Source organism: Equus asinus, chromosome 8, assembly GCF_041296235.1.
Source record: "Equus asinus isolate D_3611 breed Donkey chromosome 8, EquAss-T2T_v2, whole genome shotgun sequence".
NCBI classification, from domain to species: Eukaryota; Metazoa; Chordata; class Mammalia; order Perissodactyla; family Equidae; genus Equus; species Equus asinus.
The window spans coordinates 74,731,668-74,753,937 of record NC_091797.1 but is presented as its reverse complement, the minus strand read 5'-3'; the positions used below and the strand labels follow the sequence as shown (position 1 = coordinate 74,753,937).

The following is a 22,270-nucleotide window of genomic DNA, read 5'->3' as shown; positions in this document are numbered from 1 at the left end:
GCGACTACGCGAAGGAGTGGCTGTGCATCGATAAAACTTTATTCACAAAAACAGGCGGCGGGCCACAGTCAGCCAAGCCCTGCTCTAAGTTGAACAGTCCAGCCGCATCCCAAGCGAGAAACCGCAGGCGGCAGTACTGTTATGGTTTTCTCCCAAATGTTCGTTAAAATAAACACAAAGAACTCCTGAAACTTCAGATGTTAAGCTTGTGGGCCAGCCCAAGTCGTCCTGGGAACCCAGCCCTCGCTCTGGGAATGTGGCCTTTTCTCCCACAGGGACCACGGGTCACCAAGCCGGGACTTCTAGAATTTTCCATGCTGAGAACGGAAGTGGCCCTTTCTCCCAGCTCTCGTCTCTGCTGCCGGGGTGGGCAGCCCACCCCAGAGAGGGCGTCCCGGCCGCCACTTCGGGGCCCAAACCCAGGCAGTCACTGCCGAGCATCACGCGGGGATGTCAGCCGGCCCCACCCACAGCCGCTGAGCATGCTGGGAGCCGCCTCTCACCTGGCCCTTGCCGCGGCGCCGGTAGCTCCTCCTCACCAGGCTCTTGTAGTTCTCATTCTTCTTGGTCAGGTAGTAATAAAGCACGCACTCGGCCACCGTCTGCGGGGAGAAGGGCGCTCAGGGGGCCGGCTGCTAGGTGACCGCGGCCAGGCTCCCAACCTCTCTGTGCGGCTCGGTTTTCTCACCTGTGTGAGGGGCACACTCACAGCACAGAGCTGTCACGGGGACCCGGGGAGGTCACAGGTAAACACGGGAAGGACCTGGGACGGTGCCCGCACGGAGCTGTCGTCCGCCAGCCCCGGTGGCACAAGGCCTCCAGCTCCCAGCTGGGCAACTCAACGCCGCCCCCACCCGGTCTGGGGTGTCCTCTCTGTCACCCCAGCTTCTGCCTCCCTGGTATTTGGGGCCCTGAGCCGCGTCCTCCCAGCTCCATGGACCCAGCCTGACTAAGGTCCCCGGGCAACTCTCCATCTCCCGGACCGTTCACGGCTTGTCTCCTCCACGTGGACCTGGTCTGAGTCCGGGAGCCGCCACTTGCTGAGTGAGCAACCGGCCCTCTCCGAACCCCGACATCCCATCCAAACGGGACAGTAAGAGGGCACCCTGGGAAAGCAGCCAGCCTCATGGCAATGAGCCCGCCACTGTGGCCGAGGGGCCGGGTCGAGCTGGCCGCTTGCTCACACTGGTGGCCATCACTGACACTATATAACACGTTTTGGTGACACTCAGAGCGGGGCGAGGCCGGGAAGCCACCGAGGGGGCCACTTCCTGAGGGCCTCCAGCCCCGTCCTCATCCTCCCCTGGGATCCATCGGGAACGGGGCTGCTCCCCAGACAATCCCAACCCACAACGCATTCCAGAGAAACGTCGTGGAGCCAGACACACATATTGTGGGCAACGTGGGGGTCGAGTGCCCCTCGAACAACTCAGGAGGGCATGCTCCCGCGCTGGCGACGGCAGTCTGGCCCCCAGTGGGAGCTGCCCCTGCAGACGGGACCAGCCAGCTGGTCCATCGAGCCCCTGCCCTGCCGGCGGCCTCGCTCCCCATCAGGACAGGCCTGCCCCTGCTTCAGACCCTTCTGGAAGCCCTATTCAAGTCAGCCTGGGCGGCCTCTCGGCAACACCACCACCAAGTTCACTCTCCAGCACGGAGGCCTCTGTTCTCGGTTCCCAAACATGCTGCTCACAACCCCCTCCTGAGCCCATGCTTCCAGCCCGGGGGACCCGCCTGAGCGGGCAGCCGGCGCTAACTGGAGAAAGGCTGGTCATCGGGCTGCTCTGCGCCATCCTCGGGCCGGGGGAGGCCTTGCTGCCCCACGGCCCACCCCCCTCCTGCTGCAGTCATTAGCTCTTAAGGGCAGGTGCCGGGAACAACCGCCCCCTCTCAATGGAGCGGCTGGCTCCTGCTCCGGCCTCCCCCCGCAGCTAGGGAGCATGCGGCCTTGGGCACAGGGCATCTGCAGGCTGGGGCTGGACAGACGCTCGACTCTGAGAGATGTGGCTGAGGGGGACACTGCTCACAGCCCCAGCGGACAGACCCTCGTGGGGGGCCCTTCCCTTCCACACCATGATGTGACGTGGGGTTCCAAGGGCCGACTCCAGCAGAGGGCCACGTCTGGCCCCTGAGCCAGCTTCTCCCCACCTGTGGCCTCTGGGGCACCGCCCAGCCCTGTGGGCACACGCAGGGGGCGTCACCGTTCTCTGGGGATGCCTTGTGTCTACCTGCCAAGGGGGAGCTGGAGCAAAAAGGGACCCCACCTCAGGCCGGGTCCGCGGGCAGGATCGGGTTCAGGCATCGGTTCTAGGGAACGTTTGTCCAAAGAGGATGGGGACTCGCCGGGCACACGCCTGGCCTGGCCTCAGGGGTGTGAGAAACACACAGTGACCATCAGGGGACCTGGAAAGGCCCCCCGTCCAGCCTGGAAGGGCACCATCTTGCCCATGAAGCCTTAACTGGGACACAGGTGCAGCGTGGCTTCCAGAACCAGTGCCCGACCTGCAAGGAGCTCCCGCCACGGCCAAGCGCCAGCTGCAGGGAGACCTGGCACCCAGCTCTCTGGGGTTTCCCAGCCCGAACTCCGCCCTGAGGCCAGGAAGCTGGGGCGGGGCCTGTGGCTGCTTCTCCTGGGGATGGGGGGGCAGGACGGACAGGCAAGGACAAGCTGCTGCCATGGGGGGAGGTGGGGCAGGGGGTGTCAGGCCCGGCGGAGCGGCTGCCCGCAGGAGAAGGCGGGGGGTGGGGGAGCACTCACCTTCCTCTCCAGGAATGACGCGATCAGGCCGAAGTTCTTGGGGTGCTGCATGAACCTGTGGGGAGAGGAGGGCGGGCGTGAGCCGGGGCCGAGGGGGGCTGCCGGGCGGGGCGGCTGCCGAGCTCGCGGGCGCCTGCCATCTCCGGGCCCGCTGGTGGGCGCCGCCCCGCTCGGATGGCCCGAGCCGGCGGCCAGGGCTGTGGGAAGGGCTGCGGCGGGCGGGCCGGCCGGCAGGGAGAGGGCGTTCCTCGGAGTGAGTCACTGGTTTCAGCGCCTTTGAAAATATATTTGTTTGTCCTGCTGGAGGCGGCTTCCAGGAAAAATGAGGACACGCCATGCAGCTCTTCGGTAGGGAGCCCCCTTTGAAACGCGCTTTTGTTTCTGTCTCTGGCGGGTCTGGGAGGCTGGGCCTCGGCCAGCCTACGCGGGGCCCCCACCCACGAGGTCAGAGGTCAGGGCCAAGAGGCCGCCAGGCCTCCCAGGAGAGGGGGCAGCAGAGGCCCTGAGTGCCCACGGAGAGGCAGCAAAAAGGGACTGAAACAGAGGGGGCAGCGGGGAGCTGGCGCCCCACCAAGCGGCTTCCCGCAAAGCCGGGAGAATGGCTGGGACATGGCTCGGCCGGGCTGAAATGTCAGGGCCACAGGAGCAGGCGGACAGGGGGGCGCAGATGTGGGTCACGGCTGCCTGGGCCCCAGGGAGGCTGGGTGGAGCCGCTGGCCCAGGCCCAGCCTCGGCCCGGCCGTCCCCACGACGTGCCCCCGTCCCACAGCCTCCCTGGGGAGAGAAGTGGCTGCTGGTGCGGCAGGGGCCCCAGGGCCCCCCGAGAGAGCCTGGGCCAGCATCCGGCCCCCTAGCTGATCGGGCCAGAGGCCAGCGGGCCCCTCCCTTGCTCCCCTACCAGACACTGGAGAATCCGGAAGGGCCGCGTCTGTCTTCCCAGAGGAAGCTGAGAGTCGGAGGGCAGGCCTCCCCGCCCGGGATCCCGCCTCAGACAGCCTGCAAGGCCGGGACTGCCTCACGCCCTTGTCTTCCAGACAGAGTCCTTCCCTCCCCCTCCCTCTCCTGGCCCGGTGACACTTCCTTCCCCCACATGCCTTCCTCGGGGTTTCCCCAAGCAGAGATGGGGCCCCAGGAGACCAGGAACCAAACTGAGGAATCTCCCCTCTCCCATGGCCACCTACATCCTCGACCAGCGTTTACTGAGAATTTACCGCAACAGGTACACCAGGGAGCGCCACCGCTACATCCGTTTTACAGATGAGGAAACTGAGGCTCAGAGAGAGGAAGCGGCTGTTCAAGGTCACAAAGCCATCAAGCAGTGGACCTCCACACCACCAGCACAGGATTTTCAAAGGCCTGAGTGCTACCGGTTCTGCTGAAAATGAGACCACCACCAGGACCACACTCTTTTTTTTTTTTTGGTGAGGAAGATTGTCCCTGAGCTAACATCTGTGCCAACCTTCCTCTATTTTATGTGGGACACCTCACATGATGGCTTGATGTGCTAGATCCGCACCCAGGATCTGAACCTGCGAACCCTGGGCCACCGAAGCAGAGCATGAACCTAACCACTACACCACCGGGCCGCCCCAGGACCGCACTCCTTGAAAGACAAGGGCTGCCATGCTGCGCCCCAGCAGACACCAGCCCAGCCTGGGTGCCCTGTCCTGCAGCTACTACGTTAACAGAGGGTGAAATCACTAAGTCAGAATAGCAACACGACACCTCCAGAAAGACTGAAATACGGAGAGCACCCCAGAAACACCTCATTTTTTTTTTAAGAAAGCATAAATAAAAACATCAAAGGTACCACAGAAAACTGAAATCCCTAACGCCACCGTCAGTCTTGGCGTCTGCGAGCTACAGCTCCTCCTCGTACTCGGGACTGGATGTGACAGCGGAACAGTCACGCCTGCGATCGCGAGGACGGAAAGAGGGGCCGCGGAACCGGCTGGTCCGTCTCTGAGTGGAACCCCGACGCCCCCGCGGCAGTCCCTGGGCAGATGGCGGGAGCCGGGGGAGGCGCGCCCCTCCCGCGTCCTCTATTTCCCTGCGGGTTTGGGCGTTTGCACCAGCAGAGCTGCTCTACGCAATGTTACTTCCCACCCCAGACCCTCTTCGGCTCCTCCTGGTTTCCGAGTCCTGGGTCTGCCCGGAATAATGCACCCTGCCATGCCCAGGACCCGGCCTGGCACTTGCAGGCCACGCGACCCTGCAAAGTCAGAGCCGGCCCAGGCCCCACGGCAGGCGGCTGAGACACGGTCAACTCCTTTCAAGAAAGTCCCCTGGCGATGCGGCCCTCTCCAGAGGCGGAGGGGAGGCCCCACGGCTGAGGGGGCAGAGCCTGTTTCCAACGCGTCCTCCTGGCCAAGCACCGAGGCCTCCGCCTGTGCCTCAGTTTCCCACCCTCTTGCCTCACGGGGGTTCTGGATCCTGAGCGGCGCTCATGCTCGGGATGCGGTTCCCTGGGACACGACCTTTGAGTTTGGTCAGAGAGGAGCGCTTTCTCCATGGGGCAGCCACAGGCTCCACCTCTTGGTGTCTCAGCCCCGCCTCTGCTTTCCAAAGCCAGCCCCCCTCCCCCCCATCCCCCACCCCGGCTACATCCCCTCCCTTACAAGCCTCTCCATTGTGCTGAGCCCTGCCTCCTCCATCGGCAAGCTGTGTGGCCTTTGTTAAGTGTCTTAACCTCTCTGAGCCCGTTTCCTCACCTGTGTAATGGATGGCCACGGCAACGCTGTGATGAGGGATAAGACGGACAAACGCACAAAACCCAGAGCACATTCGCATAGTGTCAGGGATAGAGGACGGGCTCGAGAATAGCCACTTTCAAAGAAAAATGAAAACCCCAAAGCCACCAGCCACATCCCTTCCCCAGGCTTCAGTCCAGCCTCCAGCTCCTCCGCGTTGTTCTGATGAATGCGGCCCCATTTCCCATGAGGCCGCCCTTACACTGGGTTGAAGAGTGTTCCCCAAATTTCACGTCCACCCGGAACCTCCGAGTATGACCTCGTTCGGAAACGATGGCTTTGCAGATGCAATTAGCTAAGGCGAGGTCGCGCTGGAGTGGGTGGGCCGCATCCAGTGTGAGTGGGGTCTTCACAAGAGGAGAAGACACAGACACACGGGAGAAAACGCCACGTGGAGACGGCGGAGATGGAACCATCATCCATGAGCCGAGGACTGACACAGCCTGCTGGGGACCACGGGGGGCCGGGAGGGGGCAGAGAACGGACCCCTCCGAGCGCCGGGAAGAACCGACCCCGCCCACACCTTGCTCTTGAGCCTCCAGCCTCCAGAACTCAGCAAAACTTCGGGTGTTGAAGCCCCCGGCTCGGGGCCACGCGTCACGCGGTCCCAGGAAGCCGGTCCAGGGGTCTGGGGTGGCCCAGCGGGCATCACACTGACCACGGGGACTCACTTCTCACGGAAGGTGTCCTTCTCCTGCTCGCTCCACATGTTCATGACCTGGCGGTCCTTGTACACCTTCATGGGGTCGTCCATGAGCCCGTTCATGTTGATGAACTTGATGCGCTGCTGGTCGGCGTCATACAGCATCGGCGGGATCACGGCCAGCTGGCGCATCTGCTTCTCCAGGTTCTGGCGGGAAACGGAGAAGACAGAGGGCCCGGCTGAGACAGCGGGAGACGAGACGGGGGGGCAGGGCTGGGGAGGAGGGGGGTCCCACCGGCCCTCGGGACCCAGGTGAGGCCTGGGGGGAACAGATGTTCCGACCCAGAGCGGGACAATGAGAAACCAGAGAGAAAGAGAAGGATGAGCTAAAAGATATAGCCATGCGGGGGAGGGAGAATTGAAAGGCAGCCTGGGCAGGTCTAGGGTGGGCAGAGCTCTAAATTCAGCACAGAGCGCGGCAGCGACAGCGAGCCATCAATCTGCCCTTTGGAGACGTGAGCGCCATCAACACCACAGGAGAGATGTTCAGCTCAGCGGGCCGACCACCTGGGCAGACAGGGCCCAGCCGCCCAGGTTCAGAGGGCACAGGGCAGGGGAGGGGAGCCGGGAGACTGCAGAACTACCCGCCCCAGCCCTGGCATCAGCACTTGCCCGTGTGCCCACGTGGGACGGGCCTGCCCGGCTGCCCACGGCGGAGCCAAGCCGGCTCGCTCATAATGCGTCGGGATGGCTCTTAAGAGGCCCTGAGCCACCACTCAGCTGTGCTCATTTCCCCAAATCTCTGCAGCCAGCCCATTACTAGCGATTAATTACCCATCTCCGGAGGCGGGCGGGCAGGCAGGCAGGCAGGCGAGGGCCAGGCCCAGCCAAGGTCAGCTCGTTCAGAGGACCCACCACCCAGCCTCCCACATCCCACCTCTCCAATCCCCATCCACGATCCAAACAGGAACGGGCAGCAAAACAGGGGCAGAGCCCTGAGTCCCCCGCTGGGAGAAGGGTCCCCACCAAGGCCTGGGCCTCCCCACACCTGGGCACCCCCCACCCCCGCCCCGGCACCGACACTGCCCCCGTCCTCCTCCGCTGGCCCAGAAACCCAACGACAGCAGACTGCAGGCACGGCCACAGGAGCACTTCCCCCAGGCAGGACCGTGCTCGGCCCTCCGATGGGCTGCCTTCCTGCCTCCTCCATACTGGGCGTGAGCCATGATTGCCCAAAGCTCCGGAGGGACTGACGGACAGCCCCTCTCCCAGCCCCATCCCCTCCCCCCACCCTCCCGGGAACCTGAGGTGAAGTTTCTGCCCTGAATGCCCCTTCTGACCATCTCCCCTGAACGCCACCCCACAACATCCCCGGGGACGGGGCGGCTGCATCCTCCTGCGGCCAGCACCTGGGGAAGTGGGCCTCCGGCGTCGGGGGGAGGGGGACACCGAGTCAGCCGCGACGCCAGGCGCCCTTCGTCCAGAGGGGAACACAAGGGAGACAGCCACCCCCGGCTCTGTGGGCAAACCGCCCCCACATGCGGCAGCCGTGGGACGTGCACGAGGCCACAGCAGCGGCTGGCCGGGCGCTGGCAGAGCCGTGGGTGTGGCTGTGAGCAAAGGCTTCGGAGTTCTGCTTTCTGTGGACTGAACGGTGTTCAGAACAGGGACCCATCATGCGAAGTGTTAAAACGGAGGCTTTTTCACGGGCCACATAGTCTGAATTACCCGCGTCAGAATCGGGCAGGCGGCCTGGTAAAAATGCAGATCCTTGGGCCCCGCCCAGACGGGCCAAATCAGAACCTCTCTGGGGGGCCCAGGAAACCTCCACTTAAACCAGGCGCCCAGCCCCCCAGAACTCTGAAGCCTGTCCAGCTTGAGAATCCGCGCCTGGAGCAGCGCTCTCCCAGGGAGGGCTCCACAGCGATCGACGGGGGTGTCCACTCCCTGCCCTGTCCAGCGTGGGGGTCATGAACCACATGCGGCCACCAAGCACTTGAAACGTGGCTGGTGCAACCCAGGAAGAGAATTTTTAATCATATCTCATTTTACTTGATTTCACTTTAAACAGCCACGTGCAGCTCGTGGCTCCTGCACTGAGCTGGAGCCACAACCCGTGCCATCTGGACAGAAGTCCCGGGGAGGAGGAACGCGTCCCTCCTTCTTCCAGGCACCCCCTGCATTGGGAACACAGCTGGTGGGGGGACCGGCACGTCAGATGCTTGACCTCTGAGACCCGGGAGGGGCCAGGCCAGCACCAGCACTTCCCCAGGAGCAGACGCTTCCTCTCTGCCTCCCGGCCAGCCCTGGACCCCAGTGACCCCAGCCAAGGACCCCAGGCTGAACTGCAGCTGTCCAGGCCCCGCCAGGAGGCCCCTGGGGAGACAGAGGCCGTGCTGAGCTGGCAAGGCTGGGGTCCCGGTGGAAGGTCCCGGCCTGCTGGACGTGGACAGCTGGTGTGTGGGAACAGTCCATCCGCCCGTGTTCTGGGCCCCGAGAGGCAGACCTGGAACCTGCAGCCCTCTGGCTCCTGGGTCGGCTCGGCCAACGGGGGGCACAGAAAGGAGGCGGGAGGTGGGGGAGCAAGGGTGCTAATGCTCCAGCTCCCTCCCTGCCTCGTCCTGCCAGACGGCCCGTCCTCCAGGGCCCGGTGACGCCCGTCTCCACTCGTCCTTCAGGCCTAGGCACGGGCAACGGCTCCTCCCCAACACCCTGCGTCGCTTCTGCCCGCCCTTTGGGGCCAAGCCCCTTGATTTCAACTTCGGGGTGAACACCGTTTCCTGCTGAGGCCCCCACCCCCGTCTCGGGGCCGTGGCCGTACCTCCTGCTCCGAGAGGCCATCGATGATCTCCGACACCTCGTGCTCGCTGCGGGCGGCTGACATGGAGAGCCCGCTGCCCCGCTGGCCCACCCTGCTGGAGACCAAAGTGACACACTCAGGACGCGCAGCAGGTGCCGTGGCACAGACCTGAGCCCACGGCTTCCCCAGAGGCGCCAGGCCATGCCTCCCACACCCCCACGGCCGGCCCCAGGTACGGGGCCCCCACCCTGACTCAGGAGCACCAGCCATAGAGATCCACGTTCAAATCTCAGCTCTGCCTCGTGGGATTTGTGCCTCGGTTTCCCCTCCTGTAACTTGGGGACAAAGTGGCACCCAGTTCCCGGGGCCGAGAAGGATCACTTGTGACACCTGGAAACCACAGCCACGCATCACCGAACACCGACTGTGCGCCGGGCAAGCCTTCACAGGGTCTCACGGAGTCCTCACGGCCACCACATGAACCCAGCATCCTGATCCGCTTCCAAGCCAGGCGGCCCTTGCCCCTTTCACCCACACCAGGGGTCTCAAACTCAGCTGCCTTCAGGGGCTGTGGGGCCGTCAGGTGAACGAGGCCGGCAGGCAGCAGCCGTGGCACGCGGGAAGGAGAACTCGCTCCACCAAGACGTACTTAAGTTTCAAATAAGCATCCAGGCCAAGCAGGCCCTGAGGGACGGACTCGGCCCCTGGGCCACCAGCTTGAGACCCCGCTGTGCTCCCCATCTCACACCGGCCAGGGCTGTTGTGCTGACAAGGCCTCAAGCTGAGCCAGGTCCTGGACAGATGTCAGCGGAAGGGAAAGGGGGGCGGGAGGAAGTGAGACCCCGGCCCCTACTCACCTCTGCATGCGCTCCTGCAGCTCGCGCTGCTTGCGGATCTCGGGGAACTGCTTCTCGTAGTACTCGCGCACCTTGCTCTCCTTGGCCCGCCGTCTGGGGTTGTTCTCGATGCGCTCCACCTTCTTCTCCCAAGCCTCCATGAGCTGGTCATAGCGCTGGCAGAACTTCTGCTCCTGGGAGGCACAGCATGGTGGGGCCTGACCACGCGGCTCCTCCTGCATCTGGACACCCCACTCCCTGGCTCCAGGCCGCTGTGCACAGCCACATGGGCAGACAGGCAGGCTCGACGCCCCCACGCACACGGTCACACACAGTCACACGCACAACCACGCCGAGACCCAGGCAGCCCCGCGCTGCTGAAGGAAAGCCCCAGGCTGCCCTAAGGGCCCGCCCGCCTGGCCTCCCTCCGGAAAAGCCTCACACAAGGCGTCCTCGTCCACATGTGGCTAAGTTCAAATCCCATAAAATTAGGGAACTTTTAGAACTCAGAGCCCTGATCCCCCAGCCATGTTTCTGGAGCGCAGCAGCCACATGTGGCCAGGCTACTGTCTGCAGTGGACGCGCACACAGAGACCATCCCATCGTCGCAGAACACCGTGTGGGACAGCGCACCTCCAGATGTCTGCCCGGCCGGGGTGGCCCCGGAGAGCACCCGCTTTCTGAACAGCCCCTCCTTCCCCAGCCTCAGGCTCAGCCCTGCTCCCAGGCCCGGGGACTGGATGTGCAGACCCGAGCTGCCGTCTGTCCAGGACAAGGAAGTCCCTCTCCACATCTAACCACAGGGCCACCTGCTGTACGGCCTCAGAGAAAAGACCCCAGCCTAGCCCACCCCAGAACGTAGCTGCCCGGCTTCCATGTCTCCAAGGTGACCTGGACCTTGAGCAGGCGGGGAGTGCCTGGCTGCCACGAGACCCCGATCTCCCCATCTCTGACAGCTGCGGTGGACAGATGGCACGGTCTGGGCGTCTCGCTTGAACGCCCTCTCGACACTGCGGCACAATCAGAAAACCCCTCTCTGGTCCTCGTGCCAGACACCCCGCCCCATCCCGGACTTCAGCTTCCCACCAAGGCAACCCGTGACCTTGGTCCTCACTAAGCCAGCAGCGTGATGGCCCCCAAGGGGTGGTTAGGCCAGCTTGGGGGGGAGCAGAACTCAACCCCCAGCTCCTGGGGGCCCCACACGTAGGTGGGCTGCTCCGAGAACCTGGTGGAGGTTGAGACGCGGGTCCAGGGCAGACGAGGCCACACATGTTCGTGGCAATGTGCCCTGGAGAGCCCCTCTGGGGAGGGGACAAGCACAGAGGGACCAGCCCACGCCACCATCAGAGCAGGCCCCTCCTGCGCTCTCGACCCACCAGAGAGGCCTCGGCCTGAGGAATGAGAGCAAGAACACATGGGAAAAGGTGACAAGACCTCACGACACCAGCAGAGGAAAATAACGCAGTTCCCGGTGAAGACAAGCGAGGCCAACACCGCAGGTTCTCTGCCCAGTGGCCAGTGGATCTGCAGCAGGGCCGGCCGGCCAGGCAGAGCAAAGGGACACAGGCAGGAACGCCCACAAGGGGACACCTGGCCAGGCTGCCTGACCCCAAGCACTGGGCACAAAGACCCGAGCAGCTCTAAGGACAGTGGCAACAGGGAAGTCCCCTCTACATCTAACCACCATGCCGCCTGCTGTCGCCTGCGCTGCGTCCACTGCACTGGACATGCTCTCAGTCCCCTGACAGCTGGGGCACCGGCCCCCACACTGTGGGGCTGCAGCCCCGCCACCACGCAGCAGAGACTTTGCTCAGCGGGGGCCCATGGGGGGTCCCACTTCCTGGGGAGGAAGCCAATCTCACATTCACATATATGTACACACACACACACTCTCGTACACTCACGTTGACACATATACACACACATCCTCATGCGCCTGCACACTCACACACACTCATACACCACACACACACTCATACTCACACATATATACACACACTCACTCACACCCAAGAGGCCAGGGCAAAGCTAAGCTGGTCTGCGGGGCGCCAGGAGCAAGAATCTGCAGAGGAAAAGGAACAGGGCGGCTGCGCCCCTGTGACCACAGGTCACCCCACCCCAAGCCTCTCACTCATGCAACTCCTCCTCTCCTCCCCCTCTCCATCACCACCATCATCACCATCACATCACCACTATCACCACCATCACCACCACCATCACCACCATCACCACCACCACCACCATCACAACCACCACCATCACCACCACCATCACCACCATCACCACCATCATCACCACCATCACCACCATCATCACCATCACATCACCACCATCACCACCATCACCACCATCACCACCATCTCCACCATCACCATCACCACCACCATCACCACCACCATCACCACCATCACCACCACCATCACCACCATCACCAACATCATCACCACCATCACCACCATCACCACCATCACCACCATCACCACCACTATCACCACCACCATCACCACCATCACCACCACCATCACCACCATCACATCACCACCATCACCACCACCATCACCACCATCACCACCACCACCATCACCACCACCATCACCACCACCATCACCACCATCACCACCATCACCAACATCACCACCACCATCACCACCATCACCACCACCATCACCACCACCATCACCACCATCACCACCACCATCACCACCATCACATCACCACCATCACCACCACCATCACCACCATCACCACCATCACATCACCACCATCACCACCATCACCATCACCACCATCACCACCACCACCATCACCATCATAACCACCATCACCACCATCACATCACCACCATCACCACCATCATCATCATCACCACCATCACCACCACCACCATCATCACCATCAGATCACCACCATCATCACCACCATCATCACCATCACATCACCACCGTCACCACCATCATGACCATCACATCACCACCATCACCATCATCACCACCTCTGATACTGGCTGAGCGCTCCTACATCACGTGCCAGGCACAGAGCCAAGATCTTCCCCGGGACTGACGCACCCAAACCCCCCACAGGCCACGACCACCATCCCTTTTGCTCAGGCGGGAACCCGCAGCTGGGCTGTCAGCCTGCAATCTCACAATTAGGGAGCGGGGAGGTGGGCGTCCTGAGGGCAGCGGCCGACAACTGTTCTGATCAAGTCCAGAGCACGTGTTTTTCCTTTTGTTGCTCATGTTTTGGTGTCACACCCAAGAATCCACTGCCACAGCCAAGGTCACCCGGAGTCTCCCGGTGGGGTTTTTCTAGGAATTTTACGGTTTTAGCTCTGATGTTAAGGTCTCTGACTCACTTCGAGTTAATACTGTGCTAATTCTGTGAGCTGTCCCTGTGCTATGTGTTGAAGAGGCCGTCCCTTCTCCCTGAGCGGGAAAGTCAGCTTGCCCCAGACGTGAGGGTCCTTTCCGGCTCTCTCCTCCGCTCCACTGAGAATCAGGCCGCTTGGATTACAGAGCTTTGTAATATGTCTGAAATCGGGACGTGTGTGTCGTCCACGCGGCTGTTCTTTTTCGAGACGGCCCTGGCTGCTCAGAGTCCCGGACCATCCCACGTGAACGCTGGGGCCAGCATGCAGCGACTGCGTGAGCACCCACCGTATGGCAGGTGTCGCCTGAGCGCAGTGCATGCAGCCTCTTTCAACAGCCCAACGAGGCGGGTGTTAATATTATCCCCACCGAACAGAAGGGGAAACTGAGGCCAGAAGGCAAATGATTCGCCTTGATCGCCCAGTAGAGCCAGGATTTGAACCCCTGCGGCCCTGCCAGGCACGGCATGATGCGGCTTGCAGCATGGAGGCATCAAGATGGGGTGCCCGGGATGCCCCCAAACCTATGGGAGGAGCCTCCAGCCGAGGGGCAGTGAGAAAGCAGGGCAGCGTCGGGGAGGGTGCTGGGGCCGGCCGGCCGGGGAGCTGCCCACCGCGGTGACCTGGGACCTGGCGCCCTCCCCGCCCTCAGCGAGCCCGCGGCCCCCCGCAGGCCTCGGCGCTGAGCCCAGGGATGCTCTCCCAGCCGGCCGTGCTGAGAGTGGGGCTCCCAGCTCCTCGCGCCGTGGGGTCTGACGGCAAGAGGGGGACGGCGCTGGGCTCTCCAGCCGCCGTCCTGACAGGGCAAGGTCGGGGCAGGGGGGGGGTGCGTGGTGCAGTCCAGGAAAAGGCCAGACAGAAAAACGAGAAACTAGGAGGTGCGACACGAGGGGGTGGGCTGACCTTCAGCTCCTCTAACAAAGTAAGTAAGTGAAAAGGAAGGCGGGGAGAACGTGCAAAAGCCCACGATGCTGAAAACACGAAAATACCGCTGTGATAGGTTGAAGAGAGACCCCCAGGAAGACACGTGCACATCCCGACTCCTGATCCTGTAATGGTGGCCTGATCTGAAAGGGCTTTTTCAGATGTAATTAAGGGTCAGGAGACAGGTCATCCCACAGGAGATGAGAGTCACCGTGAGAGGGGAGAAGGGAAAGGCGGGGTGGGGAGGGGGACAGAGGGGAGGGACGCAGCCACAGTGAGGGCCGTCCAGGGCCCCGGAGGAGAGGGGGCAGGAAGGACCCTCCTCGACAGGCCCGGAGGGAGGCGGCCCTGCCCACACCTTGACGTTGGACATCTGGCCTCCAGGCCTGTGAGAGAGACGTTTCTGTCGTTTTAAGGCCCCTGACTCGGGGTCGTGTGTCACAGCAGCCCCAGGAGGCAAACGCTGCCACGCTCAGACCACCTCGCCTGCCCTTGTCCAGCCCATCCCGCGAGGCTGCGCCACATCACACATGCTCCCGTCGCCAGGGACCCTGCAGCATCCGCTCAATCCTCACCAGGACCCCCCATTTCACAGGCGAGGGAAGCAAGGCTGGGGGAGAGCGCTACCCCAGATCACACGCAGCACAGCCTCACACCCGGCCCCCAACGTGGCCCCGCAGGGCGGGCTCAGCTCCCCAAGGAAGGCCGGTGGCAGGGGGGCCATGTGGGGGCAGGGCAGGGCGCCCACTGGGGAGAGGCCTCAGCTCTGGGGGTCGGGGGGCACTGAGCCGGGTCCCAGGACCCTAGGGAGTGGGTCCCCCTCCCGCTCTGAGGCAGCTGACTCGCGGGGGGTGGGGACATGCGGACCTGAGGTCTGGGCCCCTCGACTCAGCCCCCTGCCAGGCCTCGCTGGGACCTTGGGACACGGGGCGTTGGGCTCATGATGACGTGTAGTGGGACCGAGACAATCAGCCCCATGGTTGTGGACTCGTTTTCACGGGGCCTCTCCCACGATGGGCTCCGCGTGGCTGCAGCGCCACCCAAATTCCTGAGACATCTCCAGTTCCTCGTCCCCAAATACACCCAACTCAAGGGAGCGGAGGAGCACCAGCGATTTCTGAAGAACTTCCATGGGGCCCAGCGCCACCCAGCAGCCGCAGGGTCCTTCTGAGACGTACACCAGACGCCGGCGAGCCCCGCCGGCAGGCCCCCGGACGGCCCTGTGGCCTCGCTGGACACTCACTGTGTGTTTCCAGGTGTGAGAACAGAGCCGTCCTCAGCCCAGGACATGAGCCGGAGCGTTGGGTGGAGGGATCGGGCGTCACCCGCTTCCTATCAGGCCAACAGAACTCTCTGCGCCACACGCACACCCACATGCGCGCACACACACGTGTGCACCCACATGCATGCACACACGAGCACACGTGTGCAACACATGCATACAAGCATACACACATGTGCGCACGCACGCTCGCACACAAAGAACCGTTAACTGCCACCAGTTCGAGACCGTGTTCACTGCACTCCATCACGCTTCCTGCATGACTATCAAATTTTCTAAGTAACTAAAAATTCTTATAATAAAGACTTTGTATTCTTTACTAAGAATACATTCATTCGGAGTAAATGAAGTGTCCCACTGTGTTTCGAATACAATCTAAACACTCTGTCCTAGCTTGAGGGCAGACGGCTCTAATTTCACGTTAGCCGCAACCCTCGTGCGAGGTACCCAGACCTTCCGGCTGCATTCATCCCATCCCGTTACCCCAGGCCGGTTCCTGCCTCAGGGTCTTCACACGGGCCTGCCCTCTGCCTGACACTCTGAATTCCAGATCGTCACACAGCCAGTCCTTTCTTGTCATTCCTCCTCAGTACAGAGGTCACCACCCCGGGGACGTGCAGGCTGTCCCCACCCCTCTGCACAGCACTTCTCACTGTGTCTGCCCCTCAGCACGGCACAGCCAGGCCTGCGGCAGGTCCTCGGAAGATATTTCTTAACTCGATGAATGAGCTGGGACACCCAGTCTCACAAACCCCATCCACCCCTCTGCCCAGTCAATCTGGGGGTCTGAGGAAGCAGAGGAAGAAAGGCTGGGAAGCCCGATGCCCCTCACCCCACAGGGCCCTGGGGTCCAGAGCGCCGCCACGCAGCCTCCCAGTTGCCCGGCATCTGGGCAAGTGTCTCTGCCCTCTGAGGGCCCAGCGGAGGCCTGGGGCCAGAGCAGGGCGGGTTCAGAAACTGGTTAAGAGGGACCCTGCCCTCAAGTGGTCCAGTCGGAGCTTTGGGAGGTGGTCTGCGAACGGGCAGCTGTCTCCGGCTCTAGAAGACTCAACCAGCTGCAGGAGTTCAGGCCCCACGGGGAAGCCAGTCTGCCAGTGTACTAACACGCAGAGCTGGGAAAGGCTGCATAGACACGGAGGTGAAACCTGATCGAGCCACTCCTGAACTCCACCCAACAGACTTCTCCAGCTACACAAATTCCTTTACCGTTTAAGCCCACCTGAGCCAGCTCTTCCTCCCCTTGCAGCTGAAAGAATACTGACAGGAACACCCCCTGTCACTTGGCCCTGACGTCCCAGCAAATCAACGATGTAAACGGCTCCCGTAACCATGACTCCAGGATCCCTCCCTCGCACTCTCCTAGCCTGGGCTGCGAGGCCAGCGTGTGCAGAGGGAGGCAGGAGTAGCGCCCCAAGCCGTTTTGACGCAGCCCCTGTCCGCTGGTGCAGGCAGGGGGCCTCGACGCTTACCCGCACCCACACCTTCCTGGCCTGGATATGGGCACGGCAGGCCAGGAGGGCCTCATTTAAGGGCAGCCCCAGCCACCCCCCCCACCCAGGTCCCCGTTTGTTCCGACAAACCTCTCTCTCCACCTGGAAAGCGACAAGGGGGCCTCTGATGAGGAACCTGCTTTCCCAGCCAACATCCTGCCTTCTCCCCTTCCGGGCGGAGAGGAGGCGGAATCCGGGCCCGGTCCCAGGCCTCCGCGGGCCACATGGACATTCAGTCACTCAGTCACTCAGTGGGCCGCGGGCATGTGGTCCCGTGGGGCACGCAGTGCACAGGTCGGGCAGCCAGCACTCACCCATTGCTTGCGAGCGTGGTTCCTCCTCTTGAAATACAGGATGAGCTTCTTCCGCATGGCCTGGTTTCTAGGCGGGACAGCAGAGGGCGGTCAGCAACGCACGGCAGGTGGCCCCCCCGGCTCTCCTCCCGCTGAGAGCGAGCCCCAGTTCACCCCCATCTGGTCCTCGGTGGGAAAGAGACCCCGCGGCCCCAGAGCGAGAACTGCCCGGTGCAGCCTGCCCCTCCCTGCGGCAGGCAGTGCCGGCACCAGGGGTCCGTGCCAGGCCGGCTGGCACCCACTGGCCCGCTGCCCCCCACCTCAGGCCCCTCGCTGTTTCCCGAGGGAGGTGGGCGTCCTCACACCCGGCCCCATCCAGGAAGGCGCCGCACCCACACTCCCTCCTCCTCAGGAGGGAAGGGCCGCCGGGAGCAGCGGACAGCGCCCTCCTGGGACCCCAGGGACACCCGACAGGCTCAGAGGCCCAGCCACACCCCACAATCCCCCAGGGAAAGGCCACACCCACTTCTGGGGGCCGCGGGGGTGACGCTTGCTCCGGGGTCCTGCTGCCTCACATCGGCCGGGCCTCCCCACCTCGAGGCCTCGATACTGACATCGGCCTCCCCCACCCGGAGCAGGGTGGGCCCCGGGGGTCCTTAGTCACACAGGTGGAGACCAGAGCCCCTCATTCCACCACAGGGGTCTCTGAGCAAATCTCAGACGGTCTTGCAGCCTCAGTTTCCCCATCCAAAACATAGGAACAACAGCACAATGCTTTCATCTCCTCAGCCAACAAACGCTGACCGAGTGCCTACTTTGTGTCAGACATCGTTCCAGGCGATGGGGACACAGCCGTGAGCAAGACAACAAAGAAGATAATCAGCACCATGCTGGATTTGAGAATTTCAGTGGGGTGGGGACAGTGACGGGGTAGGAGGGCAGGTACTCAGAGGTGCAGAAGAGTCTCTCAGAGACGGCCTTGGGCCGAGATCTATATCACCAGAAGGACCAGCTATGAAAAGATCCAGAGGGAAGGGCACTCTGGGCAGAGGGCACGGCAGGTGCAAAGGCCCTGAGGCAGGAACAAACTGGGAGTAACTGAAGAACAGAGAGAAGAAGGCACACATGGCTGGAGGGTATGGGGGAGGCCCAGAGCGCAGGGGGAGAGGACACGAGCAGGATGGTGGGACGCTGTACAGGGCCTGGTCGGTTGGACACAGTCAAGGGTTTGGACTGAAAGAGAGACGGACAGCTGAGTCGGCCAAGCAGCAATGAGAGCCCAGAGCGACAGGCCTGGAGCAGCGAGGTCTTGGTTTCTCCCTTACAAGGAGCCAGTTCTCCCTGCAGGCGCGGCTGGTTCCAGAGCCGGGGCAGGAACCGCACAAGAGCCAGACCATCTTCAAGTACGAAAGTGCCAAGAGGAAAAAAGCATCGGGACACAGGACCCCCCGACCCCAGGTGCCCCAGCGGGACGACGCGAGCGGCAAAACGGAGAAGAGAGGGTTAGAGCCGAAGGAACAAAATAGGCACCGTGAGTCCGCGCCCACGTAAATAAACGACTGAGGAAACCAAGCGGGTGGGAGAGGGACGGACGCTGCGCACAGAGCTCCAGGCAGCAAGCGCAGGAGGCCCGGGGGGACAGCACGGGGCCAGCGCTGCACGCGGGCTCCACACACGCGGCTGAAACCAACGGGCGACACTTGGAGGAGAAGCAGGGAACCCGCGTAGCCTCGCGGCACTTTCCCTCAGATGTTTACTAACGAGTGGCGGGTTAACTCGCATCCACACACTCTCTGCCGTTCCTCCTCCAGGACATGGCGCTGAGCCCCCTCCCCTCCCCTCCCCTCGACAGCAGGCTGGAGTGCGGACTCGCTTCTCTCGCGCAGAGGACGGCCGAGAAGGAGAGCGGCCAAGGGAGGACAAACAAGGCAGACCCCACCCTCATCCACGGAGCCGGGCGGTCACCCCCGGCCCGTGGGCGTCAGGTGCTCCTGACCGAGGCGATGGGAGGGGCGCCTCGCTCCCCTCTGTGGGACTCTTCCCGGAGATCCACACGCCCAGTGTCCTCATGAGGTGACATCAGACAAACCCACATTGAGGGACATTCTACGGACTCCCTGACCAGTGCTCTTCAAAAGCATCAGGGCCAGGAAAGACAAGGAGAGAGGAGGAACCGTCACAGACTGGGGACCAAGGAGACACGAGGACGAAGCGCCATGTGGAACTGGGATCGACCTCGGGCCAGAAAACAGACACTAGTGGGAACCGGGATGATCCACAGACAGTCTGCCGCCAGCTGGGAGCGCGGTCACGGCCTCCGCGGTCTCCCCGTGTGACGAGCGCACCAGCGGCGCAGACGTCTGCGTCAGGGGACACGGGAATTCTCTGCACGACCTTTGTGACCCTTCTGTGAATCCAGCCAGTTTAAAATAGATAGTTAAAAACGGCGGGCCGCGCTCCATCTTGAAAGGCTACGGGGAGGCTCGAGCAGAGGCCACTCCGGAGCGGGAGGGGGCCTGGTGCACGCCATGCGGTGAGACGTGTCCCAACCCCAAAAAGAGGCTGGAGTCCCGACCCCCAGCTCCTCAGAATGTGACCTTGTGAGAAATCGGGGCTTGACAGAGGTCCTCAAATGAGAATTAGGTTGTTAGGGTGGCCCTCACCCTGTGTGACCAGGTCCTCAGAGGAGGAAAGTCTGGACGTGGGGACAGACACACACAGAGAGAGACGACACGAGAGACACGGTGAGGAGGCCAGTGCAGGGAGCAGGGGCGAGGAGCCCACGGCCGAGGAACGCCAGGGAGGCCGCGACACGTGCGCGGAGGCAGGGGGACGCTCCCCGGAGCCTGCAGAGACGAAGGCCCCGCCGATGCCCCGCTGCCTGCTTCCAGCCGCCACGCCCATGAGGACCACTGCAGCTCTCGGCTTCCCGGTCGCCCTCGGATAACGGCCATCACCAACCAGCCAGGCCGCAGGAGCACAGAGTCCCACGGGTCAGAGGGGATGTGTGCGGCCACCTCTCCATCAGGGCCAGGGTCGGGCATGGACGCTCCCGGGCCGATCCGGGTTGGCTTCCAAAGTAAGCAGGAGCCTGGCACCCGGAGGCATCCGCCCACGGCCAACAGGACAAATGTCGAGGCCACGGGCTCGCGAGCAGGAGCAGTCAGCCACCCGGAGCCAGCCGGAGCGTTCTGCTTGGACTGCCGCAGGATCTAAAACAGCAGAACTCACTGCCAGCATTGAAAACCAGAAGCTGTTGCATAACAAGCTGAACTTACAGCTTCTCTTGAAAAATCCAGGGGTCTGGCCACATTCCCTCAAGGCCACAGACTGGGAACTGAGGCCCAACTGTCTCTTTAGAAGGGCGATGAGCTTGCCATTCACCACAGTCCCCACCACTCCCTACTGCCTCCCAGCAGCCCAGCCCACTCTAACTTTCCTTCCCGCCCCAGAAGCAGCATCTGGGTTTGCGATCCCCTAGACATCAGACTTGGGGTGTCCACTTGCTCAACATTCTTTCAGTAAACATTTCCTGAGTATTCATTTCGTCCCAAGTGGTGTTTTGGTATCAGAGATGCAACAGCTTACTGCAAATCTCTTATGCTGAGATTTTGTCCAGCAAAAATAAGGGACAGTCTCACAGGACTCTGGAAGGGCTGACGGACCAGCACAGGATGAGCTCGCCAGTGGAGGCGCTCACGGCGTGCAAAGCACATCTACAGCCTCCTGGAGAAGTCGGGGTTGGAAAAAGCACAGCCGTGAGGAGCCCTCGGCCTCGCTGCCTGACCCCGGACCGCAGACGAGCAACAAGGAAATACAAACACTGTGGCCGTTCGTTCGAGGAGAGCCTCCCAGGGCCTGGCCCTGGGGCTTCTGGGGTTCTGGAAAAGGAAAGCTTGGGGCAATCAGGGGAGGCTTCCTGGAAGAAGGGAGGTTTGAGCTGAGGCCTGGGAGAAGCAGAGGAGTGGGCGAGCAGAGGGAAACAAGGAGAGCGCTGGGTACAGGGGCGTGGCAGTGACAGGGAATTCGGAGGGGAAAGGAGGGGCATCCAGAGAGAGCACTGGGTGCAGGGGCCTTGAGGCCCTGGGAGGAGGCTGCCACATGGGGTGACTGAGGCGGAAGCCAAGCACTGCCCCACACGAAAGTGTGCTCCCGGGAGACCAGCTGACGCCAGCACAGCACCACGGGCCACCCCACCTCAGCAGGGCAGCAGGGGGCAGGCACCGAGGACCTTGGAGAGGAAACAGGGTGCGTTGCAGGTCGGGCTGGCCTGGAGTTTGGCTGTGTGACCCTGGGGAAGTCACTTAATGTCTCTGAACCTCCAAAACAGGACACAAAGACCAGTGAGCAGAACCCAGCCTCGCAGTGCCCCCTTTCTGCCTGCACAGCCCGGGGCCACCGGCTCCAATCAGCCGGCACCTAAGGAGGCGGGAGAGACAGACATCAGGCTGCGGGACAGGAAGGACAGGCAAGGGAGAGAACACAGGGGACCAGCCGCCTTCCGGTCAAGGAGAGTGGGGACCCGGCCGGGGCTGCCCACAGGCCGGCCACGTGGACCACACGGGAGCAGTGGCGGCTCCCTGACCCCTCCCTGAAGCCCCCGGGGCTTCCCGACCCACCCCCCTCCACAGGCCCTGACCTGATGGAGCCCCGCTGCCCCACCCCCCACCCCCCTGCCTGCAGCCTGAGCTCTGAGGACCATGGGCACCTGGGCTCGGAGCCACAGCAAGCCCCCCAGAGCAGGGTGCCGGCCCGCAGCTCTCCACGCGCCAGGTGGCGGGGGCAGGGAGGTGGGAACAGGTGACAGCGACACGGCCGCAGGAAGCCAAGCGTGAAATTGACTGTCACTCCGCGTCCCCACAGACACAGAGAAATTAAAGTGACAGGCCAGGCCTGGGGGGCGCAGCCTGCACCTGGCGGCAATCACAGCCACGGGGGGAGGGGGGACTGGGCCAGGGGCGGGGGGGGCAGCAAGAGGGGAGCCGGCAGCCGCTTTGCCCCCTGAGAGCAGGACGCCCAGCTGCCCGGCCCCATCCGTCCCACTGTCCTCACAAGCTGTCAATGCGTCACCGACGTCTGTGTTTACTGCCTGCACCACCGGCGTGGCAGGCCCGTCACTGCCGTCTCCCA

At 62.9% G+C, this 22,270-nt stretch overlaps 1 protein-coding gene across 42 annotated transcripts in view; it reads right to left on the bottom strand.

Moving 5' to 3' along the window:
- NCOR2 (nuclear receptor corepressor 2) overlaps positions 1–22,270 on the bottom strand; it is a 206,694-nt gene that overhangs the window by 81,541 nt on the left and 102,883 nt on the right. For 29 of the 42 annotated variants that reach the window (XM_070515883.1, XM_070515866.1, XM_070515882.1 and 26 more), the window contains 6 exons: positions 17,162–17,228; positions 9,806–9,978; positions 8,970–9,063; positions 6,177–6,355; positions 2,756–2,810; positions 505–602 (listed from right to left, as the gene is read on the bottom strand). In XM_070515883.1, coding sequence (XP_070371984.1) covers positions 505–602; positions 2,756–2,810; positions 6,177–6,355; positions 8,970–9,063; positions 9,806–9,978; positions 17,162–17,228 — 666 coding nt within the window. Of the gene's footprint in view, positions 1–503; positions 603–2,755; positions 2,811–6,176; positions 6,356–8,969; positions 9,064–9,805; positions 9,979–17,161; positions 17,229–22,270 lie in introns of all 42 variants that reach the window. The other 13 variants (XM_070515863.1, XM_070515876.1, XM_070515867.1 and 10 more) reach the window with 3 other exon arrangements.